Source organism: Sinocyclocheilus rhinocerous, unplaced genomic scaffold (genome assembly GCF_001515625.1).
Source record: "Sinocyclocheilus rhinocerous isolate Xijiao unplaced genomic scaffold, SAMN03320098_v1.1 scaffold4668, whole genome shotgun sequence".
Lineage (NCBI taxonomy): Eukaryota > Metazoa > Chordata > Actinopteri > Cypriniformes > Cyprinidae > Sinocyclocheilus > Sinocyclocheilus rhinocerous.
This window is the reverse complement of record NW_015636628.1, coordinates 37,947-53,104: the sequence shown is the minus strand read 5'-3', so window position 1 is coordinate 53,104 and position 15,158 is coordinate 37,947. Positions and strand designations below refer to the sequence as shown.

At 37.6% G+C, this 15,158-nt stretch overlaps 1 protein-coding gene and 1 long non-coding RNA gene across 4 annotated transcripts in view; both read right to left on the bottom strand.

The window, feature by feature from the left end:
- LOC107748016 (calcium-independent phospholipase A2-gamma) overlaps positions 1 to 7,942 on the bottom strand; it is a 52,497-nt gene extending 44,555 nt beyond the window's left edge. For 2 of the 3 annotated variants that reach the window (XM_016562664.1, XM_016562666.1), the window contains exons 1-5: positions 7,788 to 7,942; positions 7,295 to 7,298; positions 5,823 to 6,182; positions 3,799 to 4,404; positions 207 to 356 (exon numbers count right to left, since the gene is read on the bottom strand). In XM_016562664.1, coding sequence (XP_016418150.1) covers positions 207 to 356; positions 3,799 to 4,404; positions 5,823 to 6,137 — 1,071 coding nt within the window. In that variant the 5' untranslated portion in view covers positions 6,138 to 6,182; positions 7,295 to 7,298; positions 7,788 to 7,942. The remainder of the gene's footprint in view (positions 1 to 206; positions 357 to 3,798; positions 4,405 to 5,822; positions 6,183 to 7,294; positions 7,299 to 7,787) is intronic. The other variant, XM_016562665.1, reaches the window with a different exon arrangement.
- Positions 7,943 to 9,096: 1,154 nt separating this feature from the next.
- On the bottom strand, positions 9,097 to 10,956 carry LOC107748017 (uncharacterized). Its single transcript, XR_001640866.1, has 3 exons — positions 10,816 to 10,956; positions 10,481 to 10,722; positions 9,097 to 9,227 (listed from the first exon to the last, which is right to left on the bottom strand). It is a non-coding gene; the product is annotated as an uncharacterized LOC107748017 (long non-coding RNA).
- Positions 10,957 to 15,158: the final 4,202 nt, after the last annotated feature.

The following is a 15,158-nucleotide window of genomic DNA, read 5'->3' as shown; positions in this document are numbered from 1 at the left end:
TTTTTTTGCAGTTCATGCACCATTTTTTGCCATGATTTTATGAATTTATGACTTTCTGCTCTGATTTAACACTTTCAGGTCTTAATTTGTGTCATTTGTGCAATGAAGCCCCACAGAAACCCTGAAACATTACTGTTATTTCAGCATGTTTTCCTTCAGGTCCTCTAGCCCTGTTGTAGCCTGTGGGTTACAGACTGAATGCTCACCTTGACGGCCACCGATCGTGTTTCTGGGAACTCCAGCAGATGGAGACTGAGATCCTCCACCCGACGGATGTAGAGCCGCACGTCTGACGCCCGGCGCAGAGCCTGAACCAGAGCCCGAGTCCGGTTATCCACGCTCACCCGCGCCACGATCTGAAACACAGCCCAATCAGAGATCATTCTGTGAGTGAGGAGCCGTTAACACCAACAGTGAAATGATGCACTGCCTCGGTCGTTTAGATCTCAATTATGTGTAAATGTGTAAGCTAATACACACATTTTCAGAATCAGTGTTGAGGGTAATGCATTACAAGTACACCGAGTTACGTAATCAGATTACTTTTTCAAGTAACTAGTAAAAGTAAAGCATTATTTTTTAATTTACAAGAAAATATCCGAGTTACGTTTTCAAATAAGTAACGCCAGTTACTTTGTTTCTCATGTACTGACTGGCAGCTCTCCTGTCCTCATGTTGAGGGGAATCAGGAGTGAGTGCAGAGACGCTGTGTGAACATGATCTTACTGTAGTTCTAGACTAGATGTCAGCATGTATTCACTCATCTCACTCACACAAAAACAGATTCAGTATTCCTCAAAATCAATAAAAAGTCAAATGCAAACTCAGAATATTACGCAAACATGTTAAATAACACACATATCCTTTATGTATTTAATCCCATTTTATTAACCAATATCTTTGCTGCTGACCTTCGATGATCAACCATAATAAGCAAAAATGACTTTAGATAAACATAAAATTTGTGTTTCTATTATTTTTTTTTGTTTCTGAAGAGAGAAAAATGAGGCTAAGGCAGATGAGAAAAAGTAACGCAAAAGTAATGTAAGGCATTACTTTCCATAAAAAGTAACTAATTGTGGCTATTTGAGACTTTATCCAAATATTTTTGTTGAAGGTTAGTATTTATTTGTTTTAAACAATTTTTTTAGATAAACAAAAATGAAAGTGGTCAAAAATGACCAAAAAGCATATAAGGGCTGTAGAAACTCTTCGAACAAGAATGAAAATATCAGTATTATTTGCGTCATTCAGAATCCATATGCTGCTCATTAATTTGTGGAATCATTTTGTGCAAATGAGTGATTTTATGGAGCTTGTGTTGAGTGTTTGTCCTTCATGGTAAACAGATAGGAGTACAGGCTCATGTCTATATGATTGAACACTAATTAATAACTTCACTGAAGAGCTGTGAATCGAGTTATGATCATCTCTAGGGTCTGAGGGGAGTTTATTTTTGACACGGCTTTCCTAGAAACGACCCGAACACATGTGACGACATGAGAGGATCACATTTCAGCAGATCAGCATGAGAAGCCTATGACACACGTGGACATCGAGCCCAGCATACACACTACTGTTCAGAAGTCTGCTTATTAAAATAAACCAATTCATCATTAAACTGATCAGAAGTGACAGTAAAGACATTTATAATGTTACAAAAGATTTCTGTTTCAGATAAATGCTGTTCTTCTGAACTTTCTATTCATCTGTGAATCCTGTGTTCAACATTGATAATAATCAGAAATGTTTCTTGAGCAGCATATTAGAACGATTTCTGAAGATCATGTGACACTGAAGACTGGAGTAATGATGCTGAAAATTCAGCTGCGCATCACAGAAATAAATTACAGTTTAACACATATTCACAGAGAAAACAGCTGTTTGAAATTATAATATTTTTTCACAGTTTTTACTGTATTTCTAATCAGATAAATGCAGCCTTCACTCTTAAAATAAGTTTCTTTATTGGTTCCATGAAGAATCTTTAACATCCATGAAGTGGAAAAAATACATTAGATTAATAAAACATTCTTTACACTAAAAAAATTTGGTCATTTTAGGAACGATTTTTTGAGGAACCAAAAATGGTTCTTGTATTCTTTTTGGAAACTTGTTTTAAGAGTAAAGGCATGTGTAAAGCCAAGTTAAGGCTGCTCTGTGTCTGCTCAGAATCATGTGTAAAGACATAATGCAGCATAAAAGACAGTCTAAAATATGCCTGTTCTGTCTAGGGTTGGGTACCGTTCACATTTTAACCGGTACGGTACCGGTATCGGTACCTGAATTTCGGTGCCGGTACCTTTTTTCGGTACTTTACTCTCTGTGTAATTACAAAAACATTTATTTCAGTGAAAAAATAAGTCCAAAAGTCTAAATTTCAACATTTTGAACAATAGGGCCCTACAAACTTTTTCTTTCTTTCTTTCTTCCAGAAATTCTTGTTTTAATATTTCTGAAAATCAAATGAAGGCATTAAACATTTATTTTAAATCAAATGAAAATTAAACCCTTTTATTTTTTGGCAAACAAACTGAGGTTTACTGTTGAAAATAATACATGGAAGAAAAAATTTGTGAATATTCCTTTAAAACATTTTTTTCTGTCTCTGTAGCGTATGCGCCCAGATGCGTTCTCAGGTACCGAAATTTGGCACTGATTGATTTAACGTGAATAGGTACTCTGTAGTACCGATGCAATTCGGTCGGTACCCTTAAAAGTACAGAGTTCGGTAACCAACCCTAGTTCTGACCCACCTCAGGATCAATGCATTCAGTAATAATAGCTGTGTAAATGCATTCATGCCATCTCTGAGCAGCATTAAAGGAGTAGTTCACTTCCAGAATAAAGATCTCCTGATAATTTACTCACCTCCGTGTTATTCAAGATCTTCATGCCTTAATAATCCTGTTCATGCCAGTCACAAAGAAATTAAGGTTTTTGAGGAAAACATTCAGGGTTGTTCTCCATATAATGGACTTCAATGGGGACCAACGGGTTGAAGGTCCAAATCACAGTTTCAGTGCAGCTTCAAAGAGCTCTACACGATCCCAGCCGAGGAACAAGGGTCTTATCTAGGGAAACCATCACTCATTTTCTTAAAAAAGGAAACATTTATTTAGTTTTTAACCACAAATGCTGGTCTTGCACTAGCTGGACTTCACGCATGACGTTATCACGTTGGAAAGGTCGCTCATGGTTAGCTCTTCGTCTGTGTGCTCCGGTTCAGAAAGAAAAACTCCATCTCATTTTCTCCCCAAACTTCAAAATCATCTGACATCGTGTTTTACCTTTTTTTTTGTAAAGGGCATTTGACTTTCTCTGCACATTTGCTTTGTAAACACTGGATCGGTGCTTCTGCTTTCGTCACGCGTGACCTTTCCAACGGGATTACGTCATGCGTGAAGTCCAGCTACTGCAAGATGAGCATTTGTGATTAAAATGTATATCAATTACATTTTTTAAAGAAAATAACCGATGGTTTCTCTAGAAAAGACTCTTATTCCTCGGCTGGGATCGTGTAGAGCTCTTTGAAGCTGCATTGAAACTGATTCGGACCTTTGGTCCCCATTGAAGTCCATTATATGGAGAAAAACCCTGGAATGTTTTTCCATGACACGGGGGCGAGTAAATTATCAAATTATCATTTCTATTCTGGAAGTGAACTACTCCTTTAAACAGTCTGTGTAAAGACGCCTAAATGCCACTTCAGAAACGCCTCGGTGGTGTAAATTGGGCATAAGATACTTCTTTCATAAACGTTCAGAAATCTCAGTAAATGTTTGATTCCACGCGTACCTTCTCTCTCTGGAGCTGCAGGCGTCTGGCTCTCTCCTCCGCCGCTCTCTGATCTTCACTCTGGACCGTTTCCTTGCGTTCAGCATCATCAGAAGCAGCTTCATCCGCCTCCACCGACGTGCTTTTGGGCTCCGTTCTGAACCGGGGGACCAGCGGCGTAATGTAGTTCCCTATGAAGCCCTGGACGCTCGGCGGCGAGTAGTTCAAGTAGCTCCCGAGTCCTTTTCCGAGAGAGAAAGAGGGTTCGGCGCGAGGCGTTTCCGGGCGAGAGGACGTGGGCTGGGTGACATCTGGGCCGGGTTTAGTTAAGCTGCTGAAGTAAGAGTTGATATGCTGAGACACATAGTCGTAAGTCTCGCCCAGATAAACGCTGAGGGAGCCTGGGTGGAAGAGGGGCGTGGCCTGTTCGGTGGGTGGAGCCTGTGGTATAGTGGGCGGGGCTGTTCCAGTTACTCCGCACTCCCTCTCTTTCTGTACCTCAGTTGCCGTTGCAACAATTGCTGAGGGCGGAGCCTGTTGAGTAGTGGGCGGGGCTGCTCCGGTCACTCTGCACACCTTCTCTTCCTGGATCTCAGTTGTCGTAGCAACAAGTGTGGGGGGCGGAGCCTATGACAAAACAGGTACAGGATTATTATAGTTAAATAAAACTAAAATCAAAATCCTAAAAACCATTTCTGCTACATAAAATAAATGTTAAATTAAATTTGTTATATATATATATATAAGAACTATTTCAGCTAGTTTCCAAGGCAGCATTTCTCATTTTCATGTAGTTTAGCTTGATGCACTAAAATAACTAAAACTAAAATGGAATTAACATTAATATTTAAAAACAACAAAACTAATAAAAATGATAAAAAACAATACAATTACTAAGTACTAAAATTAAAATGAAAGAATAAAAACAGAAAAATAATAAATAAAACTAAAACTAAAATCATTAAAAAACATTTATATATTAAATATTAAAATAAATGTTAAATAAATAAATAAACTATAAAAAATGTAAACTATTTTAAATTATTTTTCCAAGCTTAACTTGATGTACTAAAATAACTCAAACTTAAGCAAAATTAATAAAAGCTACATAGACATATTTAAAAACGAAGAAAAAAACACACAACAAAATCATTAAAACTTTAACCAAAATTAACATGAAAGCAGAAAATATAAAAATAAAATCGAATTCAAAATATTAAAGGAGTCCTATTATGCTTTTTCACATTGGTGTGTAATGTTGTTTTTTGAGCTTAAAAAAAGATCTGCAAGGTAATCTGTAACAATTATCCAGCTGATACAAGGTTACAAAGTCCACTCTAAAAGGAGATCTTCTCACTTTTCAAGAACTACAGCAAACAGCTCGTTCGGACTACAGCGCACTTCTTCTGGATACTGTGACATCAAAGTCACTCATTTACATAATCCCCGCCTACAAAATTTCCGAAAAGGGGGCGTGACCTGGTTAATTTTAATTTGTTAAAACATAATTAAAAATAATTTCTGTATTTATTTTTATTTGTCTTACTAAATTCAGTTATTTATTAAATATATACACGTATAAATATATTTTAATTTATTCGTTTATATGATTAGTAATGAAAGATTTATTTGGTTTAATAGTAATAATATTTATTTTATTTGTAATAATAATTTTGTGTGTTTTGATCATATTTATTTATTTGGTTTAATACTAATACTAATAATAATAAAAAGTAATAATAATAAAAATAAAGGCGTGGCATTTCCGGAACACACTCTAAGCTGTTCACCAATCACAGCGCACTGGGCCAGCACTGGGACCAATCAGAGCACATTTCATATTTCAGAAGGAGGGGCTTCATCGAAACAGGAACTAAACAGCGCGTTTAAGAGGAGAGGTGCTGCAATAATGTCAAATATGTGGAAAATAATGCATTTTTGGAACAATCCTATTCTAGTACACCCCAAAAACCAAATCAACACTGTGTAAAAGAGCATGATAGGGTCCCTTTAACAATCTGAATGATGCTGAAGTAACACTGAACAGCAGGCGGGCTCGAGGTCTCCTCGGCTATGAGTCGCGTCCCACTCGCTGCTTTCCAGGCTGAGTCCAGAACGCTCCTCAGACGGGACGCGTGATATCTCAGGTCGGCTGCCCCGCGGCGCGTCGACGTGCTGAAGGCGGAGACGTTTGCGTACGATCCTGCCCTGCAGAACCAGAACCTCCGGCTGCGCCCGGGCCTCCAGCTCTTCCTACAGGTCGGGCTCCTCAGCGGGGATGCGGACAGGACGGCGGACACAGGTCCCGGTCTGTGGCACAAACGCAGTGCGCAGCCGTCCAGCAGGCAGACCACGGTCATGGTGACGGTTCTTCAGCTCACTTTCAGAAAGCTCCTCATCAGCCTGTGAACAACAGCAGCATCAGCACAACATGACAGCACGCCACATTTCAGCCCCAGGTCAAGCCACTGTGCCAATGTTTTCATAACAACAGTACGTACGGTATTACTGTAGTGCAATACTGAGATTCTTATTCAAATCGGCATAACATAATCGTAACGCTATAATAAACGCTACATTTTCACTTGATCACACATAAAAAAACAATTAAAAAGTAAATTTTAAAAAATCATAAATTGTTAAAGTTTGATAAATTGAATTGATTAGACATGCTTTTTGATTATTAAATAATCAATTATAATTTTTTATTATAAATTTAATTTAACAATTAAAATGGAATCTAAAAAAATTAAAGTGAAAAAAAAAAAAAAAATGGAATCCAAAATAATTAAAATGGAAAAACAAGGGAAAAAAATGTTTAAGGAAATTAATTGTAACAGTATAATAAATGTTACATTTTAATTTGATCACATTTTAAAACATTTATTAAATTGTTAATGTTTTATGCCTTCATTTGATGCGCACCACAATTTCTGATACATTTGCATTAAATCATAAATACAAAAACAGATAACACAGAACTTCTGAACAAATAAAACATTTCCCATAGCCATATTACTGTAAAAAAAATCATAAATTGTTATATAAAAAAGTTTTATAAATGTAATTAATTAGACATGTTTTTGTTCAATAACATCTAAATTAAGAATTAAAACGGAACCTAGAAAAATTAAAATGCAAACAAAAAAGGGGATTCCAGAATAATTAAAATGGAAAAAAGTTAAGGAATATTAATTTTAACAGTATAATAAATGCTACATTTTCATTTGATCACATTTTAAAAGATTTATTAAATTGTTTTATGCCTTCATTTGATTTATGCCACCATTTCTGATACCTTTGTATTCAATCATAAATTCAAAAACAGATAACACAGAACTTCTGTACAGATAAAAATAAATAAAAAATAGAATCCAGAATAAATAAAATGAAAAAACAAAACAAAACTGAATTTAGGATAAAAACTAAAAGAGAATTTGTGAACTCATTGTCTGTTTTCTCATTCTTCTCAGCAGTTATCATTACTGTAATACAGTGAGATGCAGCAGACATACAGTCAGCTAAAGAAATATTACTACTACGACGCACACATATTTTACTAATATTGCATAGTTTCCAGTAATGAGAATTTAAATGTAATGTCCATTTTCTTGACAAGACTTGTTTTGTTAGATTCACCTTTGCAATTAATTGTAATCACAGTTTCCATTAAAATACAGTAGTTTCAGCATGTAACTTCAATAAAATCATCATAAATGCATTATGTATCTCCTTTAATGTGACTTTATAAACTAGAATTATGGTGTTGGTGTGTTAGAAATGAATTCCAGTAAATATGAACGTGGGATATAATATTGTATGAACAAAACACAACATAAAGATAACATTGCACCTGTAATTTATAACAGAGCATTAATTTCTGCCCAAAACAACGATGAAATATGAGAGTGAATGTAAATAAGGGACTTTTGAGCTTTAAATGTAGGACAATCTCACAGGGTCACGCCGATAAACTGAAGAAATCTCACACACAAGCAGTAAATAACAACATACCTGCTGGTTAAACGCGCATAATGAAGGCTGGGCGTCGGTTATTATACTAAGTTAGCTGGTTATTAACAGTTGTTTGCGGGTCATTCGATAAACACAGCGCGCACTTCCGCATTCGGCCACGTGACACCCAACGGCGTGTTTGATTGGGCGATCAAAGCTGTGACCCCAGTTCTGTCACCTTGCAGACTTTTATATCCAGGCCTGATTATCAGAGTTTAATGCTTGTTTTTCACCTGTGCTTCTAAGGTAGAAAATGTGGGAGTGCAATCAAAATGGATGAAATAATAAAAATTTCCCCTAATAAAGGTATACAAGAAGACTGTTACAAGCAAAATTAAGTATAAAAAGTACCATTTTAAAATACTTTGCCTCAAACTGTATTTAATAATTATGTAAAATGTAAATAATTATTACATTATGTTTTGTTTGTCATGTAATGGATGGAACCAGCTTTTTTACTTTGAATGTGCAGCACTTACATTTAGTTAATTAAATCAAAGCCTTTTAAAGTTTATTATCTATCTGTTTATTATTAAGACCTCTTAAAATAAGACGTTTATTATGTCATTTAAAACACTTAAGACTTTTTACAATCTTAAATTTAATAAGTGATAATTCTCTACTTTTTAATGACCTGCAGGTTTTTTTTTAATTCATACACATGCTCCTAAATACATTCTACATTTTGCACACAATCTATTAATCTGTGTAACAACTGCGTGCTGCGTTGTGTGAACGGTTTTCAGATCAGGAATGCAGGAATTCACCGTTTTCGAAGAGACTCTGTCACGTCGCCCCATTTTGGGAAAGAGTAGAGAGAAATGCTCCTTATTTCCAGTTAATCCATCCCTGCTGAAAAAAGAAAAAGAAAAAAAAGGCTAAAACCAGCCTAAGCTGGTTACATGGTTATAGCTGGTCGTCCAGCCAGGTCATAGCTGGTCAGACTCAGAAGGCTGGTTTTGGTCACTTCTTTAGCTGGCCAGGCTGGTTTTTGTTGTTGTTTTTTTCCAGCAGGGATGCGTTTAAATTTCACACTTTTGGACTAAACGCCCTGAGGGACATTGTTTTGTACAGAGACTTTGACAAACATACAGGCTCATGTCATTAAAAGCATGGAATCTGATTTTGCATAATGTCACAATAAATGTTATAGTATTGCTGAGCTCAATCTGAAGCTTGAGGCTGGGATCTTTGCCCGTTTACCATCAGTTTGAGTCCGTTTCAGTGCACTTCTGACTGCAGCATCAAGTAGAGAAAAGTGCAGAACTGTGTAACGCTAGTGATGGAAAAATAAGAACACTTGAAGCCTTCGGTGAACCTTTATTGTGTAACTTGAATAATAAAACTAACACACACGGCAGCATTAGAGAGGCGAGGGTGGAGGTGATGGACACCAGAGGACCAGGCGTGGCAAATTCCCATTTCAGTGTCCAGATCTGTGGAACAAATAGCCATGAATTAAATCACATCTGATGCTTCAGCTTTTATGATCATGTGAGCCACAGCACTCTGAATATTTAACTCGCTTTATTTTTCCGGCGTCTCTTTCTACACCAATCAAATATGGTCACAGAAACGGTTTTAATAGCACTGATAATGTGACCTGGAAACAAAGGTGGGGCCAAAATCTAAATCATATCATGGGATCAACGGTATACAGTTGTGAACTCACAGAAACAAGCAGCAGCATCATGTTCTGGTCCAGTTTGTCCTTCATTAATGGCTTACCAATAATTTTTTGCATTTGAATGACGATTTTTTGTTCAAATTGTTCTGTTTAGGCCTAACGAGAAAACTGATCGGAGCACCGTTGATCTGGGCTCTCTTTCCCCATATTGCTCTGCTGAGGTCAGGATCTGGGCTTCATACTGGACAGTGACCTAAAGCTGAACAAACAAATTAATTCTACTGTGAGTGCTAGCTTCTACCATCTGCGAAGATTAGCAAAAGTTAAACCCTTCCTAAGCAGGAAGAGTTTTGAGATTGTCATTCATGCTTTCATTTAATCGCGACTTGACTACTGCAACTCGCTATATTATGGGCTGCCTGTCTCATCTATTCATCGTCTGCAACTTGTCCAAAACGCGGCTGCTCGTTTGCTCACAGGCAGTCGCAGAAGGAATCACATCACGCCTATCTTGCTTTCATTGCACTGGTTACAGATTAATTATCGCATCCAATTCAAAATTTTGCTATTCGTGTACAAAGCTCTAAACAACCTTGCTCCTCCATATCTCTCTGAGTTGATTATAGTACACAATCCAGCCAGATCACAGACTAAGCATCGGCTTTTGGTTCCCAGAGCTAGATTGAAATGCAGGGGTGACAGAGCCTTTGCTGTTGCTGGCCCCAAGCTATGGAACAATTTGCCATTATCCATCAGAATAGCTTCTTCAGTGTCTGAGTTTAAAAGTCTTTTAAAAACGTATCTTTTTTCCCATGCTTTCAATGTTTTGTGACTGTGGTTTTCTATTGACGTGTTTACTCTATTGTGTGATTGGATCAATGTAACTGTATACAGCACTTTGGTATACTAAGGTTGTTTTAAAGTGCTTTATAAATAAATTGAACATTGAACATTAATGAAGGCCACCTCCCGTCTCGTTCTCTGGCTGATTGTGCGTGAGAAACTGCAAAGAAAAAGAAATCCCAAATAGTTAGCACTAAATTACAAAAGGTCTTGTAAAACCTGTGTCTGTGTGTGTGTTCCTGAGGGGATGCTCTTCTGTCCTCCTGCCTCTCCTGCTCCTCCCTGACCTCCTTTTTGCTGGAGGCGCTCTTGGAGGGGAAGGAGCAGCGTCCCATCTGAGAGATAATCTGCGAGACACGTAATCTTCATGACAGTGAGGACACAATGAGTGTCTGTCTGTACGTCTGTACCCCACGAGTGTGTGCATTCTCACAGGCCAGGTCAGGTTTGTGCAGAACAGACTGAAAAACATCACAAAACACAGGTTTTATTGCAGCCAGGACACATTCTGTGTGTAAACATTCAGATTTTTGGTGGCTGTTCATGACTCTTACTGGTTTTCCAGGTGAGATCACAGTCTTCAGACAATAAGCAGCATCTCCTCAGCTTCCACAATCACATATATAAACACGAGCAGACATCACATTTCCAGCTGCAGCTCCTCCAGATCTTCTTATATAAGCAGATCTCTGCCACAGGAGAAAGAGAAACGCTCGACTTGAATCAGCTGTGCCTCATAATCAATCACGTTAAAGACTGGATTCTCTCCTGAATGAATCGTTTGAATCAATGACTCAATGACCCGCTCAGTAAGACAGTGACTAGTCGCCACCTGCTGGTGTTTTAGTTTCCTATTTAAAATAGCATTAAAAAATCCTCAATGTTTTAAAAACATTAATCTCATAGCATTATTTTTTGCAATTGCAGGGTTAATACATCTAAATGCTGCTTTATTATCTGAATGCAGCTTCTGCTATGGATTTTATTGACTCTGATTTAATTTGATTGATAACAGCTTATACAAACATAAAAAATCATCAAAACATATTTTATCATTTCTATACAGAAATAAAGGACCACAAATGTTGATTAGCATTGCATTATAAATATGCTTTTATATGAAAATACCCGATATGGCTTAAAGAGCACAAAATAGATCATATATTATCACAATCATGTGCCGTTTTACTAGAACTTCATAAGTTGTATCACTTCTGTGAGTCTCACTTGTGGACTTTCTGCACTAGAGTGTCTCCAACTCTGAGTATGAATGAAACAGACATTACAGGAGTGTTCAACAATGCTCTCATTGCACCATTCATTTGGCATTCAGAATATTTAACAAGCTTCACATTTGATAGGTGTAGAAATGACTGCACTGTTATGGTAGCAGACTAATAATAGCTAAATAAAAGAGATGCTGACTAAATGGTCTCAGAAAGTGATGACAATTTATTGCATTTATAATGTGACCTGGAAACAAAGGTAGGGCCAAAATCAAAACCAGTGAATACTGATCAACAGTTTACAGTTGCAAACTTACAGAAATGGGCAGCTGTTGAGAGAAACTTCAGCTCCTCAGTAGTTGTGTTTTCTGGTTGCATGGGGCATCCAGATTGACCTTCGTTAATGAAGGCTACATGAATTCCTTATGAATACACCTGCGAAACAGAACGGACTCGTGTGAATCATACAGAAGAAAAGCCAGTCAGCTGAGTTTGTGGCAAAACCTTTTTTTCAATGAGACATTCATTCAAACGATTCATTCAAGAATGTAGCAAGTGCCGGGGTGGTTGTGTCCGAAACCACATTCTTCTACTTAATTTCCATACCTAAATACTGCAACCCCCACCAACCTTTTCTATTCACAAAAACCTTTGTATTCTAGTGTTATTACTTTTCCATTCTACGCGATAATGTCTGTGTTTGGAGCATCTGATGCCTGTATGCACATAAACACCACTGACCCTCACAAACTTCTCAAAAGAACGCTTCTTCGGCAAGCATCTGTTATAAAACACTCGCTGTACGTTAATTTTGACGACTACGACACACCTGAATCTAAAATGTGAAGTCATGGACAAATCTGCTTATACTTTTGTTGTCAGAATTGTTGGCACCCTTGGTAAATGTGAACAAAGAAGCCTGTGAAAATTAATCTGCATCATTAATCCTTTTTTAACTTTTATTCAACAATTTCACAAAAACCTAACCTTTAATTGAAGTAAACGGTTGAAAATGGGGGAAATCTCATTAAGAAATAAATGTTCTTCTCTAATACACAGTGGCCACAATTAATGGCACCCTTTTATTCAGTACTTTGTACAACATCCTTTTGCCAAGATAACAGGTGTGAGTCTCTCCTATAATGCCTGATGAGGTTGTAGATCACCTGATCAGAGATCATTCCTTCATACAGGATCACTCCAGGCCCCCAGCTCCATGTTGATACACTCTCCTTTTAAGTTTTCTATATAGGGTTCAGGACAGGGGACAGGAATGGCCATGAACATGTGACCCTTTTTTGTGTGTGTGTATTGATTTGGATGTTTGTTTTGGATCATTGTCCTTTTGGAAGATCCAACCTTGGCCGATTAAGAGTTTCATCTGACCGTAGAAACCAGCCCCATTTGAAGATCCAGTAGAGTCTGACAGCTGAATATGCTGGAGTTTGTTTTTGGATGAGAGCAGAGGATCTTTGGCCACTCAAACTATCCTCCTTAAATAAATATCTTAATTATTGCCCTGATTGGGAAAATTGTAAATTGTGAGGTTTTATTTTTAATTTTTATGAAAGATCAAAGGGTAAACAATACAACTTTATTTTCACAGGCTTCTTTGATCATATTTAGTAAGGGTGCCAGTAGTTCTGACCACAACTGTAAGAATGAGAACGAGATACGTGGGATCTCACATGTGACTCACCATTATGTCAGATCCTACTTGCGCTCTGTCCAGTGATAAATGCAGTGCAAAAAATTTCTTTGGGAAAACTAGGAATTCAGCGGGGTGCTCTGGTGTAGCGGACGCTGGAGGGCGCTCTGGAGGGCACTTATGAGGAACGGGCTCTGGAGGGCGCTCTGGAGGAGCGGGCACTGGAGTGTGCTCTGGAGGGCTCATACGAGGAACGGGCTCTGGAGGGCGCTCTGGAGGAGCGGGCACTGGAGTGTGCTCTGGAGGGCTCATACGAGGAACGGGCTCTGGAGGGCGCTCTGGAGGAGCGGGCACTGGAGTGTGCTCTGGAGGGCTCATACGAGGAACGGGCTCTGGAGGGCGCTCTGGAGGAGCGGGCACTGGAGTGTGCTCTGGAGGGCTCATACGAGGAACGGGCTCTGGAGGGCGCTCTGGAGGAGCGGGCACTGGAGTGTGCTCTGGAGGGCTCATACGAGGAACGGGCTCTGGAGGGCGCTCTGGAGGAGCGGGCACTGGAGTGTGCTCTGGAGGGCTCATACGAGGAACGGGCTCTGGAGGGCGCTCTGGAGGAGCGGGCACTGGAGGGCTGAAGATGTGTAATGTATATTTTATGCAAAATGTTGCCATTTTATATTAAATTATACAAAATATAATATTGTATATACTATCATGATGACGCAAATAAAATAAAAAATCCCCCCAAACACTGCACAAGCTTAGAGAAAATGTGATAAAGGAGTAATATTACATATAGTAAAAATTAACTTTATTGTCTATGACTAAAATATTAAAATTGTGGGTGACATCTTCGTCACCTTTTTCAACCCTAGCCTGATTAGTTCACATCCATAATATTACAAAGAACTTAAATTTTAATGGAAAAGGAAAACCGACTGAAATTCTATATACCTCTGTCTTCTATTTTCAAAGGTAAGAATTATTTTTTAAAACATTTCAAGTGTATGTCTTTTTTTTTGTTTGTGGAACACAAAAGGAGAGAGAGGTATGGTCTCAGACACCATTAATTTATTGTATTTTTATAGAAAAGAAGCAATGATAGTGAATGGTGACTGAGGCTGTCAGTCTCTTAATGTTCTGCCTTACATCTCCTTTTGTGCCCCACTGAAAATAAAAGTCCCACACATTTGGTACAAAATAACATGATAGTTTTATTCTTGAGTAAATATAGCTTTTAATTTGTAACTTGAGACTGTTTATATAAGCCTGTAATTTACTTTATACCTCTTTGTGTGTATTTGAGTGTAAATGCCTTTTTTATGTTAGTCTAAGGTTTGTATGCTCTCACCATTTACATTTATTAATTTAGCAGACGCCAAAAACATGTATTTGTAACTGTTTATTTTGTATAAATAAAGAAATTATGACTGAATGTGATGCGTGTTTAATAAATTGTTACATATACAGGTTAATTTATCCATTAGCATTATGTATATGAGATTTTAATCTAGTTTAATCTGTTTAAATCTAGATTAAAAATCTCTTTGGCCAAGCATTCAAATAATGCATCTCATAAACTTGTACTGCAGTTATATCTGATCAAATGCACATTATTATTCTTTAGTTTGGGTTAAACAAATCAATTTTGCTTGGTTGGAACAGCAGCTACGCTAATTATGTCTCTATTTGTTTCTCTGTTTCTGCTGGGATTGACATCCCGTGTTAACTAGGATTTACACAAGCTTCAGTCTGGATCCAGAACACCTGAGAAGAGATGATGCCAACCCCTCAGAGGACCTCAGATGATGGCATCCCTGAAACAACATACAGAACTACCACATTTTGCTATAAATTTGATTGCATCATATAATAATTGCTGTTAATAGTGTTCATCGTCTGTTTGATTACGTCTTTAATTGATTTTTCCGTACATTTCTGCCATATGTACATTAACTGACAGTCACCACTGATAAGCTACCACTAAATATTGTAGAAACTTAATTTGCTGTAAAGTTGTATCGTGAAA